The sequence below is a fragment of the Lepeophtheirus salmonis genome, chromosome 14 (genome assembly GCF_016086655.4).
Source record: "Lepeophtheirus salmonis chromosome 14, UVic_Lsal_1.4, whole genome shotgun sequence".
Lineage (NCBI taxonomy): Eukaryota > Metazoa > Arthropoda > Copepoda > Siphonostomatoida > Caligidae > Lepeophtheirus > Lepeophtheirus salmonis.
In genome coordinates, this window is record NC_052144.2 from 20,860,624 (window position 1) to 20,873,902 (window position 13,279).

Consider the following 13,279-nt stretch of genomic DNA (forward strand, 5'->3'; position numbering starts at 1 on the left):
TACATTAAATAGTTTTAGTCTGAGGCACTAAGTTTAAACTAAAATATTTTTTAATGTATCAATACGTAATTTGCCCGGACTTTATAATTATATTATCTTTTGTTATATATATATATATATATATATTTATATTAATATCAAGGAACTTAAAAAAAACTACTGATATAATTAATATAGAGTTACTTTTTATTTTTCAGGGACTTTAACTTATTCATGGAAACAATGTGCTTCCCATATATGCAACAACAAAGGAATCTGCAATAATGTATCTTCCTCTATTTCTTCCATTCACCATAACTATCACGACATTTACTTTCTCTCCTATCCTACAAAAAATTATATTGATGCAAATCGCTACTGTATTCGTAAAGGAGCCAATTTGATCTCACTGTATGATAGAATTGGTATAAAAGAAGCCATCAGTTTTCTTAAAGGTCTGGATCCTGAAGAACTCTTGAAATCGTCTATCAAAGGAGTATGGCTCTCACAGAAAGGACCAGGCGAATGTTATAGTAATGTAATTTTTTTTATTTAAGAGAGGAACTCAAGCCTTTCTCCCATGTTCAAAAATAAGCTTATTTTCATCTATGTAACTGAGTAAATTATACCTCATTTAATCATTTTAATGTATTCTTTTGGTTTTTTAGCTTTGCAGTTAGGAGATCTGAGTGAATGTTGGACTGACTGCATTGAAGATACGAGTGTTGTGGCACTATGCCGATCTAACACATCTCCTGGAGTCTACATCTCGGATTCTTCAAAATTAGAAAGTAGTTCGTGCCAGTGTGATGATGGTTTTGGTTACCGTCATTGTTCCTTACTAGAACCTTATTCAGAGGGATTTTCAATGTGCGTTACTGATCAGCATCAAGTTAGTTTAGGTGACGAAATAGGACAGAATATTATTTATGTGGACCATGCTGTATATGGAAGACCTTATTTATCAAAAAACCACTTGGATACGTAAGGCTATTAGTTAATTATTGAAAAAATGAGCTTATAACTTTATATGTACAATGTACATATATTAGAATGATTGGCTGTACGGAGAGTATGTATACAGATGATAAGGTCCAAGTATGTATCCTCGGAAACACACTTTCCCTCATGAAATATTGGTGTCAAGGAAAGAAGTCCTGCGTATTTGATAGCAAAAGTTTAGAACATCCTTCAACGAAAAGAACCGTATTCTATCCAGAAGCGACCGCCACATCCTATACTGAAGCGATAAAAGTAAGACAAACAATCTCTATTTTCTGCAGATTTTTTCAAGTTTTGATCTCTTACAGATATGTAAAATCAATGGAGCATCTATATTTAAGCCAGAAAAATCGAAGGATTTTATAAAAATTGCAACACATTTAATGGAAAATACAAATTTGTATGGTGCCTGGATATATCCATCAGATTATGAAAGGAACAATAAAGAAGTAACAGAGCCAACCAATGAAAAGGGAATGCCAATGTGTAAAGTTTTGGTTAATCCAAGATTTGCTATAGATGTTCGCTCAGACCTGACTCTTGATTTACCCGTAAAAATTGAATTCAGACCTTGTAGAGAAGATGTCAGTTTCAATAATACACAAGTTGATATAGTGCCTGTTTGTGAAAGAATGTTTTATCCACTCAATGCCAATGTAGACCGCAATTGTTGGAACTCTATTACAGGTAATAAAGTTGTAGAGTTTCGTTACCACATGGAGCCTGATCTCAATAATAAAGACATTTCGTGTCCTCCAGACACAAGCTATAGAAGAGGTAAGGTTTGTAATCGGCTTGATTTGGCATTATTTATTTCCATTATGAATTGACTATTTTAGGGAATACTTGTTATAAAAAAACTGATAAGTTGGAATGGGATCAGGCAAGACGACAATGTTGGGTATGGGGCGGTGATCTTTCATTTCCTTTAAAAGAAGGAAATGAGTGTAGTGCACCCATTATTATTCGAGATGCAGAAGAAGTATGCATATTTCATATTTTGTGATACGTAATGATTAATATTATGACCATTTCTAAAATAAACTATAGCTCTGGATAGCTGGAAGTTCTAAAATGGATGTACGTCCCATTTTGCAACTTGACTCTCCTTTATTTCAAGAAGGAACGTATGATCTATCCAATGATTTGTGCTATCCAAATATAAAAATAGATTTATGGTGTCTCTTAATTGGCAAATGTTCTGGGATTAGACGAGGCCTTTGTGCCTTACCCCCTACATCCTTAAATTATAAGCCTCCTATACCTGAACCCAGTATAAAATGTCCAATCATCAAACCAGGAATGCTCCCAGAATGGCCCTATTCTGATTATGAGTGGTTAATTGAAGGGTATCCGGGCTATTCTGTTATCCAAGTAAGTCGTTCGTTTTAAGAATTGATGATTTTAAAATTTATTTATAAAATAGGCTTGTCCTGTTGGTCAAAATGGGAAAGTTTATTGGAAATGTGGAAAAAATGGAGATTGGGAAGGTTATCCAGATTTCTCTGAGTGTTATAATATTGATTTTGATGGAGCATTGGATTCGTTAGATTCAGAAGATAGCGATGTTGTTCCTTTTGAAATTCTAAATGAAGTATATCAGCAAGTTTACCATCTAGACAATTTTGCAACTGGAGATATTGGACACTTGATAACCGTAATGGATAAAGCTATGGAGGTAAAATGAATAATATTTATATACTTATCAGCAGAACTATTAACTACATCAACTTTTTATAGAAACAAAAGCAACATCTCTCTAATGGTGTTCCTCAGGATGAGTATAATTATAGCGAGCGCTATACCGTTGAATCTGTTCGATTGATTGACACTATTCTTGAAAAGTCAAAGTCTTGGTTCGGGCTACCTCCAAAGAAAACAATGATAAATCTCAATCGTGTGCAAAACAACGTTGAAGCTTTTGTACAGACATTTCTTAAGTATTCCAATACAAGTGAGTCCTCATTTGACTATGAAAACATCGGTAAGTTACCTTTATAATCAAGAACTTTCATAATGAGATAATCTTACTCCTTCATTTTCTAATTGTAGCTCTCAATATCAAGAAAAATATAACAAAAAAAACTTTATACACATTTAAAGCCTTTGGAAACTCTCAAATTGTGATCGAATCCTCTAATTCCTCTAATTTAAATGTAATTTTCCAAGCTTTCCCCAATATGCATTGTATTTTCAACAAGCAATTTAATTGGTATGTTTATTGCATAGATATTTTATCTACACGATTGACAACAAAGATCTTGACAAATAATGTACATATTTTTAGCGTTGACCCAGAGCCAGTTGGAGAAAATCTTTTAAGTGGAACAGTTATTGGAGCAAGTTTACTTAATCAAAATAATGACCTGGACACCAGTTCCAATGTTCGTGTAAGTCTGTTGTTTAACAATGAAATTTATGGAAATAATAGAAACAAACTCAGTAAGTACATTTTTGTACTAAATTATAAAAATGAAATTATTTTATAAATATAAACTTAGATCCACAATGCGTATATTGGAGTAAAAAAACATTAAGATGGAAAACAAATGGATGCAGACTCGTGAAGTTCACGGATAAGTTTACTCAGTGTGAATGTGATCACTTAACAAATTTTGCTGTATTGATGGATTTCAATAATATTCTTGAAGATAACGTAAGTACCTTGGTGCTAAAATTTCAAAAATATCTATTTGCATAAGCTGTTGATTATTTTTCTTATAAAAGTTATCCTTCTTTTTAATGACGGTTTGTGGATCAAATTGTACAAAGTTCATAGTAACTTTGTCCCATGGATAGTTTCAAAAACTGAGACTCATTATAGAAGGAAATGAGCCTTATAAGCCCGATATAATCTCATCACATTATTGAACTATAGCGTTGAAAAGCTGACAATCATAAGAGTTTAAAAAAACCTAATTAGTCAAGATCTTTTATGTTCCATATTTCTTTCTAGTAGTAATTGACCTGCAGATTACAAATATTTAATTTTTTTTTAAATCACATCTGGTTTTCAATAATCTTAGATTTTAATTTTTTTTTAATGTTCATTTCATTGTTGAGATAAATCTGTACTTACTAAGTTTAAGTGAAAATTATAGTATTAAAATTACTCCAATTGACCTATGAATTGTTTTCAAGTCCATATACATACTGCATATTTTCTTCTCTAAGAGCAACCATGAATCGAATCTACAATGGCATTGTTCACTAATCTATATGACTCTATTCTATAATTTTTTTTTGTATCCCACATGTAATTTAACCTCACATTTGAAATCAGCGTAAATTTGCCGAAAATTGATTTATTTATGCAGGTAGATGAGTCATTTTTTTATACTCGAAAGTTGGCTCCAACTTAGAATAAGAGTAAAAATACTCAAACAATTCAAATTCAAAATTCTAAAAAATCATATTTAATACGAAAAAGCTAATTAAACTATATGTGTCAGACTAAAATTTCTTTGCCTTGTTTTTAATTTCCCAAAATTAAAAAAAGACCATAAATATGAAATTTTTTGGAAAAATTATGCAACTATGTTGTTAAAAATCAATATTTTATTTCATTTGACTGATAACTTTTTTTATTCAGACTCGACGTTATGTACTTATTTGAAATCTAGCGGTAGTACCCGGAGTTATTAGGTGTCAACGAACAAACACATTATGATTTCATGATATGGAAAAACACTCTCTAAGAAATCATCTGTCTTTCATGAGCACACTCAAATGTAGTCACTCAATAATTACATATTCCTTCCTCAATGATATAAAAATAATAACAAAAGCTAGAAAAAAATATTTTATATGATAAGATGATGCACGTAGTACAGTAGTCTCTAGAGGACTATTTGGCTTAGCTACGCGCTTGTTTCTAAACCTCATCGAAAGTTACGATTATTTATTAATTTTCATTGGCAAAACATAGTTCTTTTTTTTATTAATATGACATCAACCTAAGAAATAGCAATGTATTTGTATTAATGACATATTGAAGACGTTCGCATATAGCATAGAACATGTATACAGGGTGATGTCCTGTATATAGTGCTCCGAAATGCAAATCATATGAATATTTTTGATATAAAAAATAATAATGTAGTCGTATTAATGAAATATTGCAGGGGTGTGAGTCTACAAAAAGAACACTCTTTCTTTTTGTTATTAGTCTATTATGTATGATCATAATTAATGTGCGTTTCCAATGTACATTAAGATTTGAATTAAATATAAGCGCTGGTACGTTAAAGTTTAGTTAAGACTAAAGTACTCGTCTCTCATCCCTATATATATTCTTTTTTTTTCAAACTCTTATTCTTCTTCTTGAGAAGATAGATAACACGTCATGCACATATGCACATGAAGTAATGAGTAGAAAAGCGTGAGTGTATTCATGAAAAACTAAAAGTAAAACTGAGTATTTTATAGTGAGTTCTCTTTTATATTATTAAAGAAACATTTGCTTTTTAGACATTGCCTAATTACTCTGTGCAATGCCAGGAACACCTGCTAGTATTGTAATTAGATTTGCCTTCAACTTTTTTTTTCGAATTTTGATAAGAGATAGTGCGGAAAGGGAGTGATGTTGTAAGTAAATCACTTCTTCAAAACTACATTGTTCTACGATGTCATCTTTAGATTGTCGATCTCTGACAAAATTTGTAAAAAAATAAACTACTACTTCTTTTGTCAGTAAAGATTACAATTTACTCGTTACTTCCATAAATCAATTTTAATAGATATGGCTTTAACCTATACAACATATAGATAAAACTATTTTCTTAAGTCCCCCTATGGATCCAAATTTGAGCAAATATTTAGATTTATCTTTTGAAAAATGTAAAATAAAAAAGATAGGAGCTATAAACGGGCCATCAAAATTTCCTTACGTCATTCTCTCACTTTGCTCAATAACTTTATTAATACGTTTTGAAGATAAGAAATATGTCTATTTCAATGGGTTTATGCAAAATAAAGAATAATTCTTAACTTTAATCTTTAAACATTTGATTAAACCATTAATGTAATAAATACTGTTAGCTTTTTTCAAACTTTGACCGAGATGTGTGATCCTTTGATGACATAGTAAAACAAGTCGTAATTAAAATTTGAAAAAAGTAGAAAAACAAGTCGTACAACTTTTTTTAACAACTAATTTATTTATAAACTTTATCTGACCCCTCTATAACAGGAGGATTTAAACAATATTCTGGAGTATATCACACTCATTGGTTGTTCCCTCTCCATTGTATCTCTTCTTGTCTGCCTGTTCGTCTTCTTTGTCATTCTTCGAAACACGGGAGAGCGAGTCTTCATTCATCAAAACCTCTGCATTTCCCTTCTCTTTGGTGAAATCATTCTTCTTGCAGGAATCGATTCTGCTGATGAAGAAAAGTTATTATGCATCGTCATTAGTGCCTGTCTTCACTTTTTCTTTCTTTCATCGTTTTTTTGGATGCTTCTGGAGGGTATTAATATATATTTGAAGTTGGTAAAAGTATTTGACTCTGGAATACCAAGGCGTTCAGTTTATTATATGACTGGTTATGGATTTCCATTAATCATTGTTCTCCTCTCAGCTTTTGGAATTGAGTATTTTAGTCAAGGTGGATACACTGCAGATAGTTTGTAAGTTACAGTTATTCAAATAAATGTTAATAGCACAAGTACATATTGGGCTCGACCGATATTATTAAATCTACCAGTAGGATTAAAAGTAAGGGGAGAGGGGGGTGTTAAAATAAAATTCAATTTTAATCTAATTTCTGGTATGCCAGAGCACCTCTTAAGCACTCTAGAAAGTAATTTTCAAATGGCTATAGAGGTCAGAAAACGCCCTTTGAAGACTGAAACTTTACACACGTTACTTTTTCACTTAAATACAGCAAAAGATTGAATAAAAATGTCACCTTAAAAGTTGGATACCCCCATACACACGCTTAAATAAAAATTGGCAGAATTCTAATTTTTTTTATGACCTTAAAACTGTACTTTATATTCTTAGTACGTTATATAATTATTGTTTTAAGTATAAAAATGAATTGATGCCCAATAAAGCACCTAAAACTATGTAAAAATTTTGAATGGCACTACATCTTATATTATTACTTTTATCTCTCTTGCACGATTATCTATTTAGTTATTCGCATTCAAATAATTTGCAAATTTTAAATTATGAGATTGAATCGAAAAAATCGTTTTTTGTAAAAAAAAGTTCTAAGCTTACACCATTTTTAAAGCAAATAATTTAAACAACAATCTACAAACTATTACACTAACTTACAGATATTTTTTTTCTTCTCATATCATCTTGTAACTTCAACTTTTAATGTAGGAAACATGAATTAATATATAATATTTTATATTTTGCAAATTATATTTTAAATTAATTATTTACTATTACATTCTGGAAATTCTTAGGATTTCAAAACTTAGAGAATGTTTTCATGGGATTTTGCAGCAAGATGGTACCCCAAAAAATTGCCATAACATTTTCTAAAGTGTTTGATAATTATACCCAGTGATATATCAAAATTTGCTGAGTAGTACAGCTATTTTGTACGACTCAAGAAACATATTCAACTATTTATTTTTTCGTACTAAAAAAAGTCAAATTTAAAAAGAAATTACTGAACCCAGACATAATATAGCTAATATGATTTTCTGAAATTATTCACTCAGCTACAAAATTCCATTAATCTCCAAGCATGGCCATCAATCAAAAAATAAAATAGAACGATTTTGTAATATAATAAATCTAGAGTTTAGCCATTCTGAAGAGAAAAAATGTAAGATGTCTCACAATATTGGTATTATGCATTGCTTTGATATTGAGATGAGAAAGATTCTATACCGGGTAGTCCATTGATATCTGAACACTTCAATATTAAATTAAGGCTGAGTGATTGAAAAAAAAATTAATATTTCGATATATTCAAGCATAAATAATTAATTATAAAACAAAACAAATTTGAGCTCTCTAGCTTATGTACAAGTTGAGAAAATGACACTTGAACGTAATAGACGAATGTCCATTCGGGCACTCCAAGCAGTTGGGCCTCTTCATGACCACCGTCTACGCCGTAGTAAGGTTATCTCAATCAGGACAAACTGAACCTGAAAGAGTTTAAAAAACTGTCCAGAGAGCTATCAGAAAAGTAGGTGGAAAGAACCTTGTGTGGGGGAATAGGCCACTTTGACACACGCAATGAAATAATCCCATCTCGTCCGTTGTAAGACTCTTTCTTGTTCTTTTAAACTCTTTTTTGACATTTTTGGGCCCCTACCTTCCTGATGGCAACCCTTTCAACTACACCATTTGTGTTCATGTAGAGGAATGGAAAGTCCGTCATGAAACACCAAGGCCCTCAAAGTCACTGTTAGCCAGGATTTGGACGCCATGACACAACATTAGATCTGCAGCGGGTGTCAAGTATTCCACCACTACCTGGAAGTCATAATTGCCGCTAAAGGTGGCTAAATTATTGATTAAGACACCCCAGACAGACGTCTATTTATGGTATTAGTTTTATTGATTTTTTATTGTTAATTAATCAATTATATCTTGTTGAAGTTTAAAATTCAAAGTTTTCATATTTTAATGGATCACTCAGTAGGTACACAGTAGCCATGCTTGAGATTTTTACTAGTTTATCAAGGGTTTTTTTAAAAGAAAAACGAATTATTGTTATTATTTTATTCTTCTCCAATAGTTGATCTCAAAACACAAAGAAATCCATATTGGACGAGCCCTTTTTTAATCTTATTTTATTGAATTGTAAAAAATATATTGAATTTATAGCTGTTGGTTGAATTCAAAGAATGGTGCCATTTGGTTATTCAACGGCCCTGCATTAGTCATTATTTTAGTGAATGGATTTTTTTATACCATGGCTCTTCGAATTGCACGGAGATCCATTCTCCGCCGACAGGATGTATCAATGATTCGAAATACAATGCTTTATTTCAGGGGGTCTACATCTCTTTTATGTGTCTTGGGAATCACATGGATTTTTGGATTTGCATATTTTTCAGAAGGATTTGCATGGGTTGCATATATTTTTGTTGTTTTAAATTCTCTACAAGTAAGTTTCATAGAATATTTAAACATCACCATTTATGTATCAAATATCATTTCTTTAAATGAATCATAACATGTTTCCTAGGGAGTATTCATTCTCATCTTTCACGTCTTATTGAACGAAAAAGCCAGACAAGACACTCGACGATTCTTCAAGAAAAATTATTACATTCAAAAATGGGTATGCATTTGAAACAATATTTTTAACATGTTTTGAACTAAAGTAATAATAGCAATAAGGTATTTGGTCGTAGTAAAAAAATATCTAGTCTTAATTATCAACTAGTTTAATGTTGATTGTTTGGTTATAAGTTTTAACAAAATAATTTTTTACTGAAGGGATTGTAAGAAATCAATAACTTCTACCAACGATCATATCATATAAATTAAACATTCAAAATATGTTGAATTTCTTCTCTTTTTATCGTGTTTTAAGCTCGTCCGGGAGTGCATTTTATACTTGTGAGAGTATAAAATTTATAAGTATGTGTACTATATAAACATACAAGTCTTTCCAAAGTATTAATTATATAAATTATATGTTATTTTTTTTCAACGTTCTTGTTTGAATTTGAAACATTTCATTATAAAAACTCCCCTGTGTTGCAATCTTTACGTACTGTATTTATTAATAATTTCTTACAAAAAAAAATGGCAATAAATGAAAGTCCTATCTTGAAGGAGATTGATGAAAGAGGTATTTTCTTTGTGTACTATCGATTTTCCTACTTCTCTTCTCCTATGGATACTCTGATTGTTGATTGTTTTAACAAATAATATCCGAAATGTTGAAGTTGTGAATATTTTTCTGATATTGAATGAATAATAGTCCAACAGTTTCTTTGAAACAGACCACGGCCCATTTTCAACTGCTTTTGAGTTTTCCAACCTCCCCCCTCTTCTCTTTTCTGTGAAAAAAGTATAAAATACAAAAAAGACGACTACATCTTTTAAAATAAATGAAAAAAAAACGAATTAAATGAAATTATGGGAATTATTTTCTCAACCCTTAAATACATTGTGTTGCACGTATGCAACTTACAGAAAAAAAAACCACATTTTTATATAATACTTAACAAAAATGTGTCAAATTTTATGGTATTTGCAATCTTTCTACAAATTTTTTAAAAGCAGAAAATTTCGCTAAAAAAACAGTAGTTAGTTAGCCAATTATTCCCAACTATAGAAATATTATTCACCAATTGTTCACAGCTTATAAAGATATCATTCGAATTAGGATGGGAAAAGTAGAAAAATCTACAGCTGACAAAGAAATATTATGTAAAATGTTGCAACTGTCCCCAGTTTTGCCTATATTGTGGAAGAATTATGTAACTTATATCATTGTATTGTATCTAATTGGCAGAGATTGCTAATGAATGTAATTAATTTTTTTGAATCATTCATTAAAATTACTTCTTTTTGGCAAAAACATTCAGCAATTCATTTTCAACCATTTTTTAAATTTCATCTATACTCCTCTCTAATTAATTCATATGGGAGAAAGGAGTGATTGGAGTTATTATTTGCATAATTGTAAGAAGAGGATTTTTTTTTGTAAAAACTTAAAAAAAAAAAAATTAATATTCGAAGTGTAGTACTGCATTACTAATAACTATTCTTAAATTGCAACAAAAAATATCTTTTGGCCTAAATTTTATAAAGGTCTTTGTTTCTACTTTCTAAATGAAATTAGTTACTTGTGTTAAAAATATTTTTTTATGGAATATAATGAAAGCAAATTGACTTTTGAAAAAATAAGTTTATTAGGAACATAATATTTTTTATGCTATCCGACAAAAATTGCCCCTTTCTATTCAAAAATGGAGAATAACTGTGTGTACCTCATCTTCCGAGCGCTGTTTTGAAGACTCCTTTTGTTATAGCAGTACAATTTTCGATTTAACGAAAAATAGGTGGAACAGTTTTAGTTCTAAAATTAAGTATTTAAAAGTAACTTTCAATTATCTTTTCAAATAATTTGTGGAGTATCCAATCATTAGATATAAAAGATAGTTAACGATTAAAGAACAGTTATGAAGACACAAACATTATCCATTACCATTTTGAACAATTTTCTTTATAAAAATCGTACAGTATGAACTGATACTTTACTTTCAACGAAATTTCAGTTTCAAATTCTATGGATATTTTTATTAATTATTGTCAAAGTATAAATTGTTGTCCACTTTTTTTTTTTCCGAGCCAAAATAAAAAATGTTCATATTTTTACAAACATATATTTGCTAATGAATAATTTTTATGTCAAATGATTTATTATCATAATTGCTATTAGTTTTTTTATAAATGCATTAGTTTGTACTTCTTTTTACTCATCAGCAAGTGCATCATTATGCATTTTTACCTATGCCTTCATTTAGTGACAATCATTATTGTTAAGATATAGAAATAACCATTTTTACACTGTTCTTGAATTATATTTATCTTATAAAATTTTTTTTTAGTGGCTGGATCAATCTACTACCTATTCTGGAAGAGACAAAGATAAAAATACAGGAGTAAAGGATCTAAGTACGCAAGAAATTTCCTCCCTATCAAACAAGTCATCCAAGTTTTAACACGAATACCATCATTTTGTTGGATATTTTGAAAAAGGAAAAAAAAAGATGTATCCTTTTTTGTATTATAAAGTTAATTTTTATCAATTATTTTGTAATTTATTGAAATAATAATTATAACAAAGGAAATTATTGATTGCACAATATAATATTTTTGTTTATTTCAAATCTTTAATGAAATACACTTATATGCGTTATGTAATATTTTACTGGACAGTTTTTTTTTAAATGAAGGCTAAAAAATGGATGGAACGTCAAACAGACTCTCTAACTTCAATGCTTATTAGTGGTATCTTCGAAGACAAATGTTATTTGCATACCATTTTTTATTATTTGTTGATGATTTTTTCCACAGAGAAGCTCGTAGAAACTTAATTTTGTGCTAGAAGATTGATTTATCTAATCCTTTATAAGACTGTAATGAAGCATGGGATCTAGCGATAATCTCACGTGATTCAGATGTTGGCTTTATGTTTATTGGCATACAATTTGATTTACAACAATGAAACATAAATACAGGTACACGAGTTCCCCTTAGATCTTAAATAATTGCAAGGGCCGATTGTGTATTTTGTCATTGTTGTTTATCAAATTCTACATAGATCCTCAGTGATAGCACGGACAGGTCAGGGTCTGTCTCGAAAAGAGCTTCTCACAGTTCAGGTTTATCTCTGCAAATAAATCAAGCGCCTACTAAAATTCAGAGGAATTAATTTTACCAATTTTAATCGTTTATCATATTGATGTTGTATAAAAAGCAAACCAAAATTGAAGATTTTTCTTATTCAACCGATCTCTAGGAGTCAGGAAATCAGTTTGAGAATGGGTAAAATTATTTCAATAAACACAAGGGGAGGAAGAAACCGTATTTCCTTTCACGCCTTAATGAAAAGTTTTGATCGTGATAAACCTGAAATTATATACCTTCAAAATATTTAGGCTCATACCTCATTAATATGCCCTATCTGTATTCCTGATAATTATCATTACTTTTTCACAGTATGGATACTTTCTCTAATTTTAATATCAATCGAAGAACTTAAATGTGTTAAAGAATTATCAAGGATTGGTGATTGGTATAAAATTTTATTCCAATATTGTTGCTTTTTTTTCAATTTTATAGACCTAAAAAAGCTTTCAGGCCACATATGGGTATTGGAAGACAAACATTTTATCAACAAACTTCAAACACGTTTTATTCATCAATTTAACCCTTCAATTAATTCCAAAAAACTTGCTTATCTTCTGATCCATACAGTTAAATCTACTACCTTAGAGTTTGTTCGAATGCAAGAAAGAGAGAAATGTCGTTTCAAAAATATATTGAGGAAATGCTACGAAAAGGTTCCTTATTTGTATGTACTATTACTTCCCATATTATAAACTTTAGTTGATTCTCAAAAATTGCTGACCTGGAATTTAAAGCAAAAATAAATAATTAAAATTTCACCTGTAAAAGATTAAAAAACCTTATTCCTAAAAAACATTTTTCTACGTCTATTATCAAGAAAATTATCAATGAAGGCAATATTATTACAGACTCTCGAGAGATATTGAATCTTTTTCAGTTGCACTTCCAAAAAACTGCTGGTGGTGAGCAAGTTAATTTTTAAGTTGAAGGATCTCATATTATTTTATG

The 13,279-nt window shown here is 30.0% G+C and overlaps 1 protein-coding gene across 2 annotated transcripts in view; it reads left to right on the top strand.

The window, feature by feature from the left end:
* The window catches only part of LOC121128976 (adhesion G protein-coupled receptor L3), a 43,966-nt gene extending 32,124 nt beyond the window's left edge, over positions 1-11,842 (top strand). Inside the window, exons 2-16 of one of the 2 annotated variants that reach the window (XM_040724603.2) lie at positions 198-517; positions 648-963; positions 1,032-1,233; positions 1,290-1,758; positions 1,821-1,963; positions 2,032-2,355; positions 2,408-2,659; positions 2,722-2,965; positions 3,034-3,193; positions 3,269-3,423; positions 3,483-3,637; positions 6,173-6,609; positions 8,783-9,065; positions 9,147-9,242; positions 11,527-11,842. In XM_040724603.2, the coding sequence (XP_040580537.1) occupies positions 848-963; positions 1,032-1,233; positions 1,290-1,758; positions 1,821-1,963; positions 2,032-2,355; positions 2,408-2,659; positions 2,722-2,965; positions 3,034-3,193; positions 3,269-3,423; positions 3,483-3,637; positions 6,173-6,609; positions 8,783-9,065; positions 9,147-9,242; positions 11,527-11,640 (3,150 nt within the window). In that variant the 5' untranslated portion in view covers positions 198-517; positions 648-847 and the 3' untranslated portion in view covers positions 11,641-11,842. The remainder of the gene's footprint in view (positions 1-197; positions 518-647; positions 964-1,031; positions 1,234-1,289; positions 1,759-1,820; positions 1,964-2,031; positions 2,356-2,407; positions 2,660-2,721; positions 2,966-3,033; positions 3,194-3,268; positions 3,424-3,482; positions 3,638-6,172; positions 6,610-8,782; positions 9,066-9,146; positions 9,243-11,526) is intronic. The other variant, XM_040724602.2, reaches the window with a different exon arrangement.
* The last annotated feature ends 1,437 nt before the right edge of the window (positions 11,843-13,279 follow it).